The 18,131-nt window shown below is 41.7% G+C and overlaps 1 protein-coding gene across 1 annotated transcript in view; it reads right to left on the reverse strand.

Annotated features, from left to right (window-relative positions):
• Positions 1–2,048: 2,048 nt before the first annotated feature.
• The window catches only part of LHFPL1 (LHFPL tetraspan subfamily member 1), a 76,384-nt gene continuing 60,301 nt past the window's right edge, over positions 2,049–18,131 (reverse strand). Inside the window, exon 3 of the mRNA XM_054717079.1 lies at positions 2,049–2,230. Within this exon, the coding sequence (XP_054573054.1) occupies positions 2,049–2,230 (182 nt within the window). The remainder of the gene's footprint in view (positions 2,231–18,131) is intronic.

Here is an 18,131-nt window from a genome sequence, read left to right on the forward strand (position 1 = left end):
AATAAGGCAGTGGCTGCCTATCTGCCATCTCTGCTAAATGGACTCTAAATGAATATTCAGTTGATTGTGAGCTAGCCCAGGTGAAAAACCTCCCACCTCTCTAAGTGCCCCCCCACACACACACACACATAAGATCTAAATGGTTCCAAAAATCAGGTTAGGCATTCTATTTGTGTACACGCAGGGAGCATGACAACCAGCCAGGCATAGGACAAACCAGTCTCTTAGGTCCTCACTTCATTTGTTCAGCCCTCTAAATGACCTATGGTCTCTCCTTCCTCTGATCAACAGAAGCCAGACCAGGTAAGCTTAGATTTGAAGAACCTGCTCTAGACCATATGAAAAAACAAACAAACAAAAAGCAGGCTAATCAAACATCTATGCAAAATACAAGGCCTAGCAAGAAAAAAATCAGACACAGGCAGGAAGGAATTTAAATTCAAACTGAACAAGGGACTGGGTCCCTCTTTGAATGTAAGCCCCTAGAGTCCCAGTTTCTTGACAGAAAAAAACATTTTTAAATTCTACCCCTTTCTGTGGAAAAGGAGATGAAACATTCTAACTGTCTAGGACCTTATACAAACTGACTGTCATTTAAAATGGCTCTTTAAATTAATCCTTTCTTGAACAGTTTCTTCTCTAGGGTGCAACTACTTCAAAGTGTGTTTAGGTATCTGGGCCATAGAGAGCAGCAAAGCATTGACTTCCTGGGAAGCAATGGGTAAGGGATTGGTAGCATCAGAAGCTAAGAACACTCACTGAGCTGTTATTTTCCATTTTGTCCCTCATGCCCCCAAGGTCCTTTCTCTGCCCTTCTCTGTCATGCTTTGTGCCAAAGGAACCTGACTTCAATAGACTGTAACAACAGGGTTTCTTGTACCCCAACACTCTGGAGTAATTAAAAATAAAAACAGATGAGCTGGCCTTTTGAGTCATAGGCCCTGCCTAATCCATAAAGCTGTAGTTATAGAACAGTAGAGCTAGCCTGAAGTAGTTGGGTGTGGAGGAGAGAGAAATTCTGTCCCTGAGTGACAAGTTCTTCTATACCATTCATCAGCCTTGAGCACATTTGGGATGGCGGCCAGGCCTAAAAATACATCAGACCTTGGTGATATCAAGGCTGTGTTCTTTTATGTCTAACTCACCCCAGATGGAGGGGAAATCATTTGATGAGCAGTCTTTGAAATAGGCAGAGAAACTTATATCATGGTAGGAATGAATACTGTGGATTTCCTAGTCAATAAAAATGAACTCTGATAGAAATTTCAATAAGGAGTCAGCAGAAACAGTCTTGACATCATCATTGTAAAATCATGTTTATTGAGTGCACAACAAATGCTATTATATGCTCAGAACATTTAATGAACACCATTTCTGAATCTATAAAGAACTAGAGAATACTTGCCACTATATTTTAATGCCAGTCACCAAGCCAAAACACAAAATGAACTCTTATGAATATTCTAAAGCATAATGAGGAAGGGATCTTATACTATAAGTAAGTATCCTTGGTTAATATTTTCCTTATTGAGAATCACCCTCACCACAAGCTTTCCTACAAAAGAAAAGGAAAAGAGGCCGGATAAAAGAGGAAGAGTCAAGGTACAGTCCTGAGAAAGTCTCAAATATTTAATCAGTGGCATTTTATAGATAACAATAAATACTAAGGGGAGGGCCATAAGAATGGAATGGCAGGTACCAGCCCTGTCCATCTCCTTGTCCCTCCCTTCTTAAGTGTTCTTACCTAGCCTTGTGCAGTTACATTTCAAGTGAGGATCTTCTCCTTATTGTTTATAAAGGGGTATTTTGGGATTTGGGGGCTAGTGGGTACTCACCAGCTAGGTAAACATTTGAGAAAATCATATTTCTTGATGAATTTTGTAAGTAGTCACTGACCCACTGCCTTAAGGGAAAGTGAAAATGAATTAAAAGCATGCAACTCTAGGCTACACTGCTGATAGGTGGGTGGCAACTGGTCTAGCCTTACTACCTGTTTTCAAAGCTCCCTTCCCTCCTCTTTTCCACCCTCTCCAATCTTCTTCCAAAGCTCAAGGCTTGAGGCAGTAGTCAAGCTCCATGGCATAAGAATTTGTGTTCCTCATGATGCTTTCCACCAACATAACAGGTTTGGGGTTTCTTCCAGCAAAGCAAGAGAGCCAGGTACAGATCAACATGGCTGCAGCTGCTCCACCTCCAGCACAGTAATAGGCCCAACCAAGCCTACAGGTACCTGTAGAAACAGGGACAGAGACATGAGGATTAGTGTAAGAGTAGGAAGCAGTGACTGCAACTGGGATTCCTGTGTCCTCTTTTCCTCCTTTGCTAGTGGCTGGTATTTGCTTTAGCAAGAGGTTATAATGTTATTCTGTTACAGTAGGAATCTAGGAGTGATGTGGATGGTGAAAGTGGTGGTGACACTGATGACAATGATAATAAAACAATGATAAAATATCAAGAACAAGTCTAAGGTCCTTAGACATACATCTCCTTGATCATTACAATAACTGTATGAGATAGATACTCTTATTATCTTTGTTTTTTTATACAATGCGAAGCAATCAAGGCATAGGTTAATAGTGAAAAACAACAAAGCTTGAAAGTCATAGAGTCAAAAATATAAACCCTGGTTCATCTTGATTCTAACACCACACTTTTTACCACACTGATATACTGTAGTTCATGGACTGTTTTCAAAGAAAAATATCCTGCATCATTAGGAGATTTGACAGGTAAAATCGTATTATCTTGACACTTACTCTTTGTCTATCCCAACCTAGCCTTTCAACATCCAGAAACGAAATATACACTGGAATCAACGCCAAGCTACTAAGTGGATAGTTTCAGTTTTAAGGGAAATACAAAAGGTCATCTGCTCAAAAACTCTACCCTACCACCTGAAACTCTATCAGAGGTATATTCTTTCATTTTAAGTGTGTGTGTGTGTGTGTGTGTGTGTGTGTGTGTGTGTGTGTGTGTCAGATAATTTTCCTCAGAGAATTTTCCCTCAGAAAATGATGATGCCCAAAGAAAAGAGAGCTATTATTTTACCAGGGATCAGAGTAACAATTAAATGTAAAAAATCAAGTGCTTAAGCAAACAGAACTCCAGAAATTTGGATGTATGCCCAGTGTTAGAATATTGCATAGAAGTCCTGAGAAAAGAGGTAGACAGTAACCTTCACCTGCCTCACAGTCTTGGAAAAACCTAGTACTGACTACAGTCAGTTGGGGATGTCAAAACTGATCTTTGTAACAATTTACTGTTTAATAAGCAATTATTTATGCTTACTTGGTGCCCAGTGAACCTTAATTTTTCTTTTAATTGACTGGTTGCCATGTCATATACAGAGTCTAAGATGGCCCCAAGTTAGGTTGTTTTGCTTTTCCAGTCAGGCCACGCTAATTTATCTCAAATTTCCCACCTCAAAATAGACTTTCTACACAAAGTCATCATTCATGCTGTCTCTCCCGCCAGAAATATCTTCTTTTTTTATCCACCAGTTCATATCATCCTCTGACCACTATGTAGGACTTAGCACCTCCAGGAAGCCTTCCCTGATTAATTCCAGTGGGCTCCAATCCCATCAAGCAAGTAGTCCTCCAGGAATTTGTCTATATACCCTTTATGTATATGTTGGGTAAAACATTAGGAGGAAGATTTATATATCATATTTTTCATCTGCCCTTTACCTTCTACCAGATTGTTAGCTCAACAGTGCATATGTATTTGTTTCTTTCTTGATAATGCCTCCCATGCTCTCTCAACAGTGGGCACTCAGTATGTGTGATTTAGCCTAACAATACTTCAAAGGGGTATACTTACATTTTTATTGATTTCAGAGAGGAAGAGAGAAATATAAACATATATGATGAGAGAGAATCATGGATAGGCTATCTCCTGCACACCTCCCACTAGGGATAGAGCCAGCAACCCAGGCATGTGCCCTGACCTAGAATCAAACCATGACCTCCTGGTTCATAGGTCGATGCTCAACCACTGAGCCACTACAGCTGGGTAGTATGCTTGCATTTTTAACCATCAACACCCCAAACTATGGCTTAAATTTTGAATTAAAGTTAAAAACCAGCTATAGTTGTATAATATGTGTTTCTGGAATGTGCTATGGCCCTTCTCATCATAAGGCCTATGCACATTCTGCTTACTTTATGTGCAAGTGTTCACACACACTTCCCTCCATTATATTTGCTTAGTCAATGTTTAACCAGATTTTGGAGCTCAGGTCAATCATTCATTCCTTAGTGAAGCTTTCCCTGACCTCCCTAAGTCAAATTCCTTTATCACAGGACCTCATTGTCACTGTGTATCTTTTCTTCTGTACTTAAAATGAATAAGTGCACCACTTATCCCCACCTATGGCAAGTATCAAATCCTAGTTCTTCAGAGGAAATAGCATTTTACCTATGGACTCAGATAGTCATGTAACTTCTTGATGTTCCATGGCCCCACCCAAAATCATGGTAAAAGCCAGACTGCAATAGCTATGGAAACAATGCAATTTTAAGAGAGAGGGGTTGAATTTGAAAGAGGAGCCTTCTTAAAGAAAGAAATCTAACTATCTACAAAGTGACTTCAACATGAATAATAATGATGTAACTCTGGGAAGAGTAAACTAAAAAATACAGCCCAAGTGACCATCAGCATATCCTATCTAATAAAAGAGTAATATGCAAATTGACCATACCTTCGCTATACCCGCAAGTCACGCCCACCAGCCAATCAGGAGCGAGTATGAAAATTAACCCAACCAAGATGGCTGCAGCCACTGAGAGAACAGGAGGCTTGGGTTTCCCTGGCAATGGAGGAAGCCAAGCTTTCCACCTGCCCTGGACAGCCCAGGCTTCCACTCAAGGTTACAAACTTTCAATTATAGAAGATAAATAAATCCCAACAAAAATGGAGGCAGCCATGGAGCTGGAGAGAGCAGGAGGCTTGAGTTGCCCCGGCGATGGAGGAAGCCAAGCTTTCGGCCTTCCCTGGCCTGCCTTGGCCTCCACTCAAGGCTAAAAAGTTTCAATTATAGAAGATAAATAAATCCCAGATACCAGGGCCTCTGCTTGGGTCACTGGGGGTGTGGCCAGCCTGCAAACCACCACAGGCCCCTCACCCAATGGAACCCCCACCCTGATCCGGGACACCCTTCAGGGCAAACCAGCTGGCCCCCACTCATGCACCAGGCCTCTATCCTATCTAATAAAAGAGTAATATGCAAATTGACTGTCACTCCAACACAAGATGGCTGCCCCCATGTAGTCAAAGATGACTGACTCCATGTGGACACAAGATGGCCACCACAAGATAGCCAGCAGGAGAGGGCAGTTGAGAGGGACCAGGTCTGAAAGGGAGGGCAGTTGTGAGTGATCAGGCCAGCAGGGAAGGGCAGTTGGGAGGGACCAGGCCTGCAAGGGAGGGCAGTTGGGGATGATGAAGCCTGCAGGAGAGGGCAGTTAGGGGTGACCAGGCCAGCAGAGGAGGAAAGTTGGGGGCGACTGGGCCTGCAGGGAATGGCAGTTGGGGGGGACCCAGGCCTGCAGGGGAGAGCAGTTAGGGGGTCCAGGTCTGCAGGGGAGGGCAGTTAGGGGTGACCAGGCCTGCAGGGGAGGGCAGTTAGGCATCAATCAGGCTGGCAGGGGAGTGATTAGGGGATTATCAGGCTGGCAGGTAGAAGCGGTTAGGGGCAATAAGGAAGGCAGGCAGGCGAGCAGTTGGGAGCCAGCAGTCCTGAATTTTGAGAGGGATGTCCAACTGCTCGTTTAGGAAAACACAGATATTTACATTACGATTCATAACAGTAGCAAAATTACAGTTATGAAGTAGCAACAAAAATAATTTTATGGTTGGGGGTCACCACAATGTGAGGAACTGTATTAAAGGGTTGCGGCATTAGAAAGGTTGAGAACCACTGCTCTAGAGACAGACAAACCTTCAATTTCTGCCCTCCTTGGGAGGAAGGCTGAAGGCTTTATTTCATCCACTATACAGACAGGAATGTGAGCCTCAGTTGACAACCCTAGGAATGCCCTCAGAATCAGAGGGGTAGAGGCAGGAATCCAGACCAATTCACTGCTCTCAATCTGTTGCCCTGCCCTCTACTGGTTTCCTAATCCTTCCAAAAGCCATTTTCCTCTTACAGGATCTTTAACCTGCAAGACCTAAAGTGGAGGCTCCTAAATCAATTTGTAATAGACTCATCTGAGCTTCTCCCTTACAACCAAAATCTCCTGTGCTCATATGGCAGAGTAGACAGGAGCCAGTGCTGGGGTAGGCCCAATGTTGGGTAACTTCCTCCACTCTGCCATGATCCCAATCTAGTCTAGACTATGAAGCAGAGGTCTCCTTCTGTTTCTTCACTTGCTTGTCAGGTCATCACTCACATTAAAGTAGCAGTGATATTTCTATTAGGTATGTGAACCCTGGAACCAGGGAAAGACTTGTTTCTGTAACTAAAAGGAATAAATGCATAGCATGCCATTACCCCACAGCCTTAAGCAGGAAGAAAGCCAACAAAATGGGAAGCTCCAGAGTAGAAAGCTAGCTAAAAAGGTGTCAATAAACCTTACTGAAATCAACTCATAACCAAGTATCACTCGACTCGGAGTCAATACCAATTGCTCTCATTGCCACCCCAAGTGCATTCTGAGTTTTCCCCACAGAAACTTTTATTAGGACACTGAACAGCATCTAATCCCCAGACTGCTCCACAGAGAAATCCAAGAAATAAATGGAATATATATTCTATCCAACCCTCTCCCTACAACCCTACCTGTTATCTCCTTGAGGAAACAAAGAGGTTGTATCACTACCATTGCAAATGGAAACAAAAATGTACCTTCTGAAAACTACATTTCTAGATTGAGAGCTTCTGTTCATACTCACCTACTCCACAGAATGCTTGGATACTGTTCTGGTGGCCTACAGAAGAACTTGTGTTTTCTATGGAAGGCTGCAAAATTAGGCAACAGGAGCAATGAACTACCACACATTACCTCCAATCCTATATAATAAAAGCCTCGGTGGCATCATGCGATGTCATCACAAGATGGCCACCTCATGTCACCACAAGATGGCCGCCCCAATATGGCCACACCTACATCATCACAAGATGGCCACCCCCACGTCACCACAAGATGGCCACCCCACATCATCACAAGATGGCCACCACAAGATGGTCAGCAGGAGAAGGCAATTGTGGGCAATCAGGCCTGCAGGGGAGGGCAGTTGGGGGCAAGATAAGGCCTGAAGGGGAGGGCAGCTGGGGGTGAGACTAGGCCAGCAGGGGACGGCAGTGGGGGGGTTTGGGCCAGCATGGGAGCAGTTAGGCGTCAATCAGGCCAGCAGGGGAGCTTTTAGGGGCAATCAGGCAGGCAAGCAGGCAAGCAGTTAGGAGCCAGCAGTTCCGGATCATGAGAAGGATGTCTGACTGTGGGATTGGGCCTAAAGCAGCAGTTGGACATCCCCCAAGGGGTCCCAGATTGGAGAGGGTTCAGGCTGGGCTGAGAGACACCCTCCTTTCACAAATTTTCATGCATCGGGCCTCTAGTAACCTTATAATAAAGTCCCATAACTATCATCCATCCCTATATCCTATTCCTTGAAGTACTGCTAATACTTCTATTCATCTGACAAATACTTATTAAGTACCTACTATGTGTCAGACACTTTGAATATACCATCTTATTTTATTCTCATAACAGCCATGATTATTTCCATTTGCAGTTGAGGAAACTGAGTCTCAGGAAGGCAAATTATTTTGCCAACTTACAAGTATCAGAGTTGAGACCTGAATACCAGGACTTGAAGTCCATGGTTATTTATTTCAACCATGCCAAGAGAGTAGAGCCAAGGGCACAAGATTGGTCCAAATTTTATGGGAAAATATGATGCCTTTAACTAATCCACATTTTTCTTTCAATTTTCATTTTTTTCTAAGTGAAGGTAATTTTACTGGCGAGATTTCTAAAAGCTCCCTGTAATTCAAATTTTTTTCTACTATGAATGTGATAAATGTTTTAAAAGGCATATGAGTAAAATACCACAAGGATATCCAGAGAAAGAGAAAGTATTTGTAGCTGGGAGAATTCAGGCTCAGGCAAGGTTTTGTAGATGAGATAGCATTTCAAATTTACTTTAGTAGTGGTAAGTGAGCATTCTAGGCAGCAGGAGTGGTTGGTGTGTGAGCAAAGTTATATAAGTGAGAAAGTAGAACATATGTTTCAGAAAAAGCACTGAATTCAGTATTGTTTCAGAAAAGGTGTTGTTGACAAATAGTAAGCTAAATCTAGACCAGGGGTGAGGGGACATGAAATCTGTCATCTTTACCTCTAGCAGTGGGGAACAATGAAACATTTCTGATCAGAGGATGATATGATAGAGCGAGGTTTCTCAACCTTGTAACTATTGACATTTTGGGCCAAAACATTCTTTGTTGTATGAGAGTAAGGTGGGGAGGTTTGTCCTGCACATTGTAGCACCCTGGCCTCCACCCACTAGATTTTCACAACTTGTTCCTCCCCCTGAGTTGTGGAAACCAAAAATGTCATCGACAGCAATTGTCAAATGTTCCTAGGGGTGGAGAGGGTGGATTGCTTTTCATTAAGAACCACTGAATTAGAGGTATGGTTTGCGAAGATTAACCTAAAAAAGACTGTAGGAAGTTGTACTATATGAAGAGACCAGATAACCAGAGGCCAGGGATGCTGTTAACACATTCAACAACACATACAACAGCCTTTCAGAACAAAAAATTATCTAGCCAAAAAATGTCAACATTTTCAAGGTTGAGCTACCCTCTTCTAGGCAAACACCAGATATGTATACTTCGAATTATCTCCAAACTGAATCTTGATGACTGAATGATTAGCCCAGCAGAATGGAATCTTCTCCCTTAAAAACAGCTGTGTGTGGTTCCTTACTGACCTGAGAAGCTCACTGGAACTGGAGCATGGTCAGCATCAAGCATTCTAGTATGTTAGCCCAGGGAAGCTGGGGAAGGCCAAGAAAAGAGACCTCACAGGGTCTCCTCGTTTATTGAGGAGGAAGCACTGAAGTCAGGAGACTGAAATCTTTGGAGAAACCTCTTAACCTCACTTGAACACACTCCATCACCCTTAAAATAGGACAAAATAGTTAGGTGCCTGCCTAGAGACAGAGCAATAGGACCAGATGAGTACTTGAGGTCCCTTTCATAAATAGCCAGGCTCACTGCTGCCTTACCTTTCAGGTTGAATGTGAGCTGACATTGCATGTGGAGATTATCTCTACATACATTCATAAGTATCAGTGAAGAGAAAGATTGGGGAGAGAAGAGGTCCTAATTGCAAATTAGCTTTATGCAAAGATTCTGGATGAGTCCTGAGATGAGCATTTTCCTTTTTGTACTCCTCTATATCATTTCTAACACCCTATCATGAGTCATTCTACCCCAGTGTTGAATTTGCTGTGACAAGATTCCTCATAAAAGTTATTAAATCATCACTCAACAGTGGATCTGGCATTTAAATCAAGACATGTTGCTTTTATTCCAAGTTGCAAATCAAATTGGTTTAAAGTTTAACTCTATTTTGATTCAGCATTAACTTCTGTTATTACATCTCTGTTATTTAGAGAACAAATTGTCACTGGCTGCTACTTAAATTGACCCCGTTTCCTAGAGCCCCAGTCCTATGCCCTTCAGGCACTTGGTATCTGGCCAGGTGTTAGTGGATCATGCTGAGCTATTGGGAGAAATTAGCCACAAACAAATGTTTTTTGGTGGGGCCTAGCATTGGTTTGGGTTCAGGGTTGCGAATCAGAGAAGGAAAGAGTCTGAAGAGTCTAAAAGAAAGGCTCTCTGTTTTGGGGCATGTTCAGAATACCAGTTTGAATCCAACAATAAGAAAGAACTAATCTAAAGAAATGTGTCCTGCTTTGAGGAAGGGGTGAATGCATAAAAAGAGAGTGAGACAACTTTGGAGGACAATTTGACACTGTCTTATAAAACTAAACATACTCATACATATGATCCAGCAATAGCACTTCTTTTTATTTATCCAGAGGAGTTGAAAACTTATGTCCACACAAAAACATGCACACAGGTGTTTATAGAAACTTTATTCATAATTGCCAAAACTTGGAAGCAACCAAGATGTCCTTCAGTAGGTGAATGGATAAGTAAACTGTGGCATATCCAGACAATGAAATATTATTCAGAGCCCCAAAAATAAAATGTACTATCAAGTCATGAAAAGACATGGAGGGACCATAAATGCATATTAGTAAGTGAAAGAAGCCAATCTGGAATAGCTGCATACTTATAGTACGCCAACATTATGACTTTCTGAAAAATGTAAAACGATGAAGACAATAAAAGGATCAGTGATTGCCATGAGTTAGGAGGTGTGGGGAGGCATGAATAGGAAGAGCACAGAAGATTGATAGAGCAGTAAAAATACTCTGCATGATATTATAATGATGGATACATGTCATTATACATTTGCCTAAATACATAGATTGTACAACACCAACAGTGAACCTTAAAGGTAAATTATGGATTTTAGGTGATTATAATGGTGTTAATGTAGGTTCATCAGTTATAACAAATGTACCAGTCTGGTGCAGGATGCTGATAATAGGGAGACATGTGTGGGAGCAATGGGCATATAGAAAATATGTACCTTCCCCTCAATTTTGCTATGAACTTTAAATTCCTTTATTAAAGTCGAGAGAGAGAGAGAGAGAGAGAGAGAGAGAGAGAGAGAGAGAGAAGTCTGTCTTTTTTGTTTCTCACATCTGCCCTTTTAGAGAATCATCTGATGGAATTATAGGCCCCTGAAAGGTTTGAGGAAAAGACAGGGAAGCAGAGAAATGACAAGCACATAATGTCCACTAACACTCTAAAACTGACCAGGACAGAGTAAATGTAATGGAATTTTCAGATATTTGAAGTTTTGATTTGATGCAAGTGTTGCCAATATCAAGGGCTGAGAGCTGATACTCCAAAAGAAGGTATGCTTGTGACTCAAGATCAGTGGTAAGAAGCCACAAATATTAGTTTGGTGGAGGAGAGGGTGATGGAGGGGATAAGAATTGTAGAATAGCTGGGAGCTTTGAGATACTTAAAGAATGGATATAGATAAATGTTTCTTGAGAATATAAACAAACAGTTTAAGGATGTGAGAGGATATTGTATTCCTATAAAATTTATATTCAAAATCTAGGAACTCAAGGAATCAGGATGTTGGGTGGTGTTTCAGGTAGAATTCAAATAAAATAATATTGACATCTGTTATTTCATCTACTATAGTCCAATAACCAGGGAAATTGAGAGACACTGCTCTAAACATAGGTAGGCCAAATAAAATAAGGATTTACCCCAAGGATGGAATAGGACCTGCAATGGGAACCAGTATATTATGCTCAATCTCACCACCCAGAGCAGGGGGGCAGGGCAGATATGCAGACATGTCTGTCTTGGAGCCACCTAGAGAGGTGGCCTTAACAGCCTTCATCATATCAAACCAGGCTGCCTGCACTGACCCTGAGGGCAATATCATCAGCTACAGAGAGACACCTAAGCTTCCTTTGGAATTCTATGGAATAGATAGGGAAAGGACCAGAAAAAGATCAAAGAGGAGAAAGAGACTAAAGGAGGGTCGATTGGTTTGGTGGAAGAGGAAGGGAAGAAAGGAAAATGGTTTGCTTAGAGAACATTAGAAGATTATAACACTAAAAAACATGGTCCATATGGGCTGAAAAGTGCAGAAATTGAGCTCTTCCACAGACCTCTTATTAAAGAGGGTATTATTTTTTCCAAGGAGGACCCAGATCAGAAAAGCCAGCTTCTCTTCCCATCACTGTGTCATCATCTGCTTATGAAACCAGGACAACAACCTGCCTCCAAAATGCTGTTTGGTATGTATGGTTGAGGGGAGGGGAAGGGTGGGTTGCTATTTGCTTACTTAACATATTTTTGTCACTGGGACATGAATTTTGTGTTAAATAAGCAGCAGGGGTTTGGAAAACGCTGACAGTCCCATCTGTTGAGAGAGATACTGCTGACTTTAGGGTCTCCATAGGTAGCAACATAAAAATATTTTCAATGCAGCCAAGGTAAATGATCAGAGAATTTTCTCTTTTAGGTTCTACATAGATGAATAATCATCAGAGATGAAGCAAAGCCAAATAATTCAAGGTCAATTGCCAAATGTCCTACCCCTACACCACACACACACACACACACACACACACACACACACACACACACAACCTACAGTAAAAGATAGCCAAACCCATGTGAACAACATTCTTCTCATTCTCCAGGCTGGGTGTCAACAGGAGCCCAGATTGGAGGCCCAGGAACCTATCAGATTTCCTTGCCAGAGATTCCAGGAATCTGTCAGGTTGCCTTGCCAAAGAAGGAAAAGGCATCTTCTGAAAACTTCATTAGTTCAGGTAAACATGTTATTTATTGCTAAAGTGATTATTTGGTTCAGTCAAGTCTTCTAGGGAGGAAGTACATTATCAGTGGTAAACACCATCTTGGTCCAACCCAATATTCTAAAGGTTAAGAGCAGAAACCAGAGTACTTTCTAAAAAGTCAGGGTAGCATTTAGTTATCCTCATGGTGACAGAGGTACTCTGATATGGTTGATTTTTTTTTCTCCTACACACACTTCTGCCAAACAAATTGTGTCCTTCTATTGAAATCATCCCCACCACTATTGAGCATTTGCTTCTAACTGATCCTCATACATCAACCAATCTTTCTCATTTATATAATATTTTGCATAGCTAGCCTGAGTTTTAGCTCATCTACTCATATTTCTATTAATTGGGGAGTTAGGGGAGAAACCATATCTCAGGCCAAATTAAAGTGTGCTTTTGAAGAACCAAGATGGTGTTGTAGGTAAACTTTACCTGCACTCACCAACTCCTATAACCACATCAAAAGTACAGCTAAAATACAGAACAACCATCATTCAGAACTGCCTTAAAGCTGGCTTAATGGAAATCCTACAACTAGAAAAATAAAGAAAGCACATTGTAACTGGTAGGAGGGGTGGAGGTAAAGAATGGGCTGGTCTGACTCCCACATGTGCCACTTTTTTAATTGGGAGGGAGATCGTCTCTATAGAGGCTGCCCATGTGGAACAAGGAGTCCCAGCCCCACACCAGACCCTCATCCCAGGATTCCAGAGCTGGGAAGAGAAGTCCTGGTAACTATGGGCTGTAAAAACCAGCAGGAATTGGGGCTGAGAGACATGGAGGCTGCTGGAGCCCCAGCTGTTCCTTTTAAAAAGCTGGTGCACAAACTCAGACTCAAGATTTCTGAGCTCAAGCACCAGTTGGGGGACTCAGACACTTACAAGTAGGAACTGGACTGCCTGGCATCAGAGCAGGAACTCAGGGGCAGCTTTCTCCCAACCGGGAGGGCTTGCAAGGGTCATTGTTTTTGTGCTAGGAGCTCCCCTGTTGTAGGGTTGACTGGCATCCATATCTGAGCCTCAGTCAGCCTAGAGCACACTGTTTGCCCCACCTAGAGGACTCACTGAGAATTTGCCCAATCCAATTTGCAGCCCCACCCAAGCTGTTTGCAACAACTTTTCCATATGTATAGCCTGTCCTGGCTCAGACTTCAGACTTTACTAAAATCTCTCAAACAAGCTGCACTGGTGACAATGAGCCCCAACCTACCAATAAAAGTCCCAAGACCCAGTACTAGCACCAGACTGCCTTACTTCACAGCTGGGCTTCACCTCCTACACAGCAGTTCTCCGACTGTAGTCACAGCTTATCCTCACAGCCAAATGGCCTGGAGATAAATTCCTCCCAGAGATGCCAACAGCAACCAAGGCCCAACTACAAAACTGTGCACACAGCCCACACAGGGGCATATGGCATACCTAGAGTGCCCAGCTCAGGTGATTAGGGAGGTTGAGTCACTGGGCCCCACAGGACACTTACTACACAAGGCCACTCTTCCAATTCCAGGAGACATAGCAGCTCTACCTAATACATAGAAACAAATACAGGGAAGCAGCCAAAATGCAGAGACAAAGAAACATGTCACAAATGAAAGAAATGGAAGCAATCAATCTACTTGATACAGAGTTCAAAACTATGGTTATAAAGTTACTCAAGGATCTTCATGAGACTTTCAAGGATCTTAGTGAAAAGGTCAAAGACATGAAAAGGGACCAGTCAGAAATTAAGCATACACTAACTAAAATATAGAACAATTTACAGGGATTCAACAGTAGAGTAGAGGATTATGTGAATCAAATCAATATGAGGAAGCAAAAAACACCTAATCAGAAGAGCAAAAATAAAAAATAATCCAAAAATATGAAGAAAGTATAAGGACCCTCTGGGGCAACTTCAAACATACCAACATTCACATTATGGAGTGCCAGAGGGAGAAGAGAGTAGGATATTGAAAACTTATTTGAAGAAATAATGACAGAAAACTTCCCATACCTGGTGAAAGAAATAGACTTACAAGTCCAGGAAGCACAGAGAGTCCCAAACAAGAGAATCCAAAGAGGCCCACACCAAGACATATCATAATTAAAATGCCAAGGGTTAAAGACAAAGAGAGAATCTTAAAGGCAGCAAGAGAAAATCAGTTAGTGACCTACAAGGGAGCACCCATATGACTTTCAGCTGATTTCTCAACAGAAACTTTGCAGGCCAGAAGGGGTTGGCAAGAAATATTCAAAGTGCTGAATAGTAAGGACCTACAACCATTACTCTACCAAGCAAAGCTCTCATTTAGAATTGAGGATCAAAAAGCTTCACAAAGAAAAAGCTAAAGACGTTCATCACCACCAAACCAGTATTATATGAAATTTTGACCAGCATTATTGAAAAAGAAGAAGGAGGAGGAAGCTGAAGTGGAGAAGGGGGAGGAAAAGGGGGGGGGAGGAGGAGGAGGAGAAGGAGGAAGAGATAAAAAAACATGAACAATAAAATGGCAACAAAAACATATCTATCAACAATTGAATCTAAAAATCAAAATAAATGAACAAGAAATCTAATGAACAAAATAAATTGGTGAATAAAACAATCAGTGGCATGGAAGCATGGAACAGACTGATGAATCTCAGAGAGAAGTAGGGAGGTGGAACAGGAAAAGAATAACCAAAGATCTTACCTATGGACACAGGCAGTAGGGTGGTGATTGCCTGGGGCGGGGCAGGAACCAGGTGGAGGGGGGCAATAGGGGTGAAAATTGGGAACATATGTAATACTCTCAACAATAAAGATTTAAATGTTTAAAAAAATTAATTGTGCTCCTGGGTCTTTCTCAAGATTGATCCCCACCTGTACCTGAAAAAAACTTCCATGCTACTCTGTTATCCTTTGTACAGCCCACCAATTACACTGGAGCAGCTTCCTCAAAGAGCTTTGGGTCCTGCAAAATTTGTAAATTAAATCTAATCCCCAATGTGATTGTACTTGGAGGTGCAGCCTTTAAGAGGTAATTAGGTCATGAGGGCAGAGCCTTCATAAATGAGATTAGTGCCCTTATAAAAAGAGACCCCAGAAAGCTCCCTTGCCCCCTTCTACCATGTGAGTGCATGGCAAGAAGACGACCATCTATGAATTAGGAAGTAGGATCTCACCAGACACTGAATCTGCTGGCACCTTGATCTTGGATTTCCCAGCCTCCAGAATTGTGATAAATAAATGTCTGTTGTAGCCCTAGCTGGTTTGGCTCAGTGGATAGAGTGTTGGCCTGCAGACTGAAGGGTCCCAGGTTTGATTTTGGTCAAGGGCACATGCCTAGGTTGCGGGCTCGATCCCTAATAGGGGGTGTGCAGGAGGCAGACGATCAATGATTCTCTCTCATCATTGATGTTTCTATCTCTCTCTCTCCCTCTCCTTTCCTCTCTAAAATCAATAAAAATATATTTTAAGAAAACTTAAAGAAAAAGTCTGTTGTTTATAAGCCACCCAGTCTTTGGTATCTGTCATATTAGCCCAAAAGGACTAAGACAGATACTTTCCCGAAAGAGACAGGTCAAAACCCACTTAAGTGTTGGACCTCATTTAGACAGCATGAGTTCTCTAGGATACTTATTCTCTAAGAAATTGACCTCTCTCCTCTAACATCTGCTTAATAGGTCTCTGCTTGCATCCACTTGAACTTCCTCAGCTAATTAAGTCTGGAACTGAAATAGTAATAGCTAATATTGGTCAAATGCATCCATGTGCCAGACACTGTGGTAAATTCTTTAAACATATTCTCATATAGGTAAGATCAACCAACCAGATGAATGAAAGGTAGCCAGAGATAGAAGTGGGACAAGCAAATACACTGCTGGTTTGACAAGTACTATGACATAGGGCAATTGGAGGATATAAGTGAGGGGTATCAAATCTGATTAAAGGGGGCGAGGAGTTTTCAAAGAAAAGTAAGAAGTTAGCTAGGCAAGGAAGGGGAGAAGAGTATTTCTAACAAAGGGAAGTATGAAAGGTTGCAAAGATTTGAAGATACATGGTATTTGCAGGGTGGTTGGACAAGAGAAAAAAAAATGAGTGATGAAGGTGAAGGCCAGGTTTCCTATAGGACATGTTAAAGAGTTTGGACTTTATCCTGAAGGCAATGGGGAATTACTGCTAAAGAATGGGAATGATATCAGATTTGCATTTATGAAGCATCACTTTGGCCATAGAATGGCAGACCAATTAAGGGAATGGTATGCAGTATCTTCGGGAATAGTGAGAGTGTCAGGGGCTGTTTTTGGTAATCCAAATGAAAAGTGATACTAAGGAAAAGAAGATAGAGCCTACTCATTGTGTGTCTTAGCTAGCAGTATTTATTCCTTCTGATGATTGACATAATTAGAGTTTGGGATTGGCATTATTATGGTTGTATTTGTTATATGTCCATAAATATAGTTTCCTTAAATAAACTACAAGCTCATTAAAGACTCTATTGCTGAATTCACTGAATTATGTACAGCATCATTCAGCATCTTATATACAGTAAGAGTCCAGGATGTGTTTATTGAGTGACTGTTATCTGTTTTTGACATAATTTTAAAATACTTATGAATGCAAGGAGACCAGTCCTGGCAAACTGACTTATTCAGGAGCAAGTGCACCATCATTCTAGCCACTGACTTAGCCCTATACCAGCAATTCCAGCTTTCAGCATCAGCTGTTTCTATGCATGCTCCATTGGCCAAGAGATATATACCACAGGGACTTTACTGGGACTCAAGGTCCCTAGATAGCAACCAATCCCACAAATAATATCACCCAATGTGTGTTTGGTGCTGTATAATTTACAAGGCACCTTTGCCATCCATTATTTCATTTAATCTTCTTTCATTTGTTTATTCATTCATCAAGTCCTAGCTAGAGGCAGGAATATTGTTATAGAGAAAGCAGCCAGAGAAAATGTTGGACCAAGATTCCCACTTAGTCAGGAGGTAGGAACTACGACAGGCCCTTGTGTGCTTGATAAGTCATGTGGTACAGGGAGAAGAGCCTGGGATGAGGGTTACAGGGAACTGTTTTTGAAAACATGACCTGTCATTTACAAACTGAACCTCTGGGCAAGTCATTTAACCTTTCTGAGTTTCATCTTCCCCGTGGGTACAATGGAAGTGACACACCTACCTCACAGAGCAGCTGTGAAGGTTAAATGACATGACAAATAATGAAGCACTTAGAGCAGCACCAAGAATAATCAACACTTCTCAGGTCCTTTTCTCTCAGCTAAACACTTTTCAACTAGTCCACTATTTCACAAAAAAATATCTGGGGAGAGCTTTATAATACAAATTCCTAGGCCCTGCTCTAGATCTACAGAATTATTGTCTCTGAGGAGAGGGCCCAAATGATTCTGATGCACAGTTTACTGGGCAACCTCCTGAACCAAACCATATCCTTAGCCCAAACTGGTCTAGCTTTCAGATGAAAGGTGAAAGGAAATCAACATTTACAGTATGGTGGTTAATGCAATGCTAGGGGCTTTTCTGGAAATATATATTTGTATGTAAATTCTCCTAATTCACCTGGTTGGGATTTGGTAAAAATCATTTGAAAAAGTTATATAACACAGACTACAGACATATATTTTCACACCTATAAGAATAACTTTATCAGAGAATTGCTCCTAGGAT

Source organism: Eptesicus fuscus, chromosome 1, assembly GCF_027574615.1.
Source record: "Eptesicus fuscus isolate TK198812 chromosome 1, DD_ASM_mEF_20220401, whole genome shotgun sequence".
Lineage (NCBI taxonomy): Eukaryota > Metazoa > Chordata > Mammalia > Chiroptera > Vespertilionidae > Eptesicus > Eptesicus fuscus.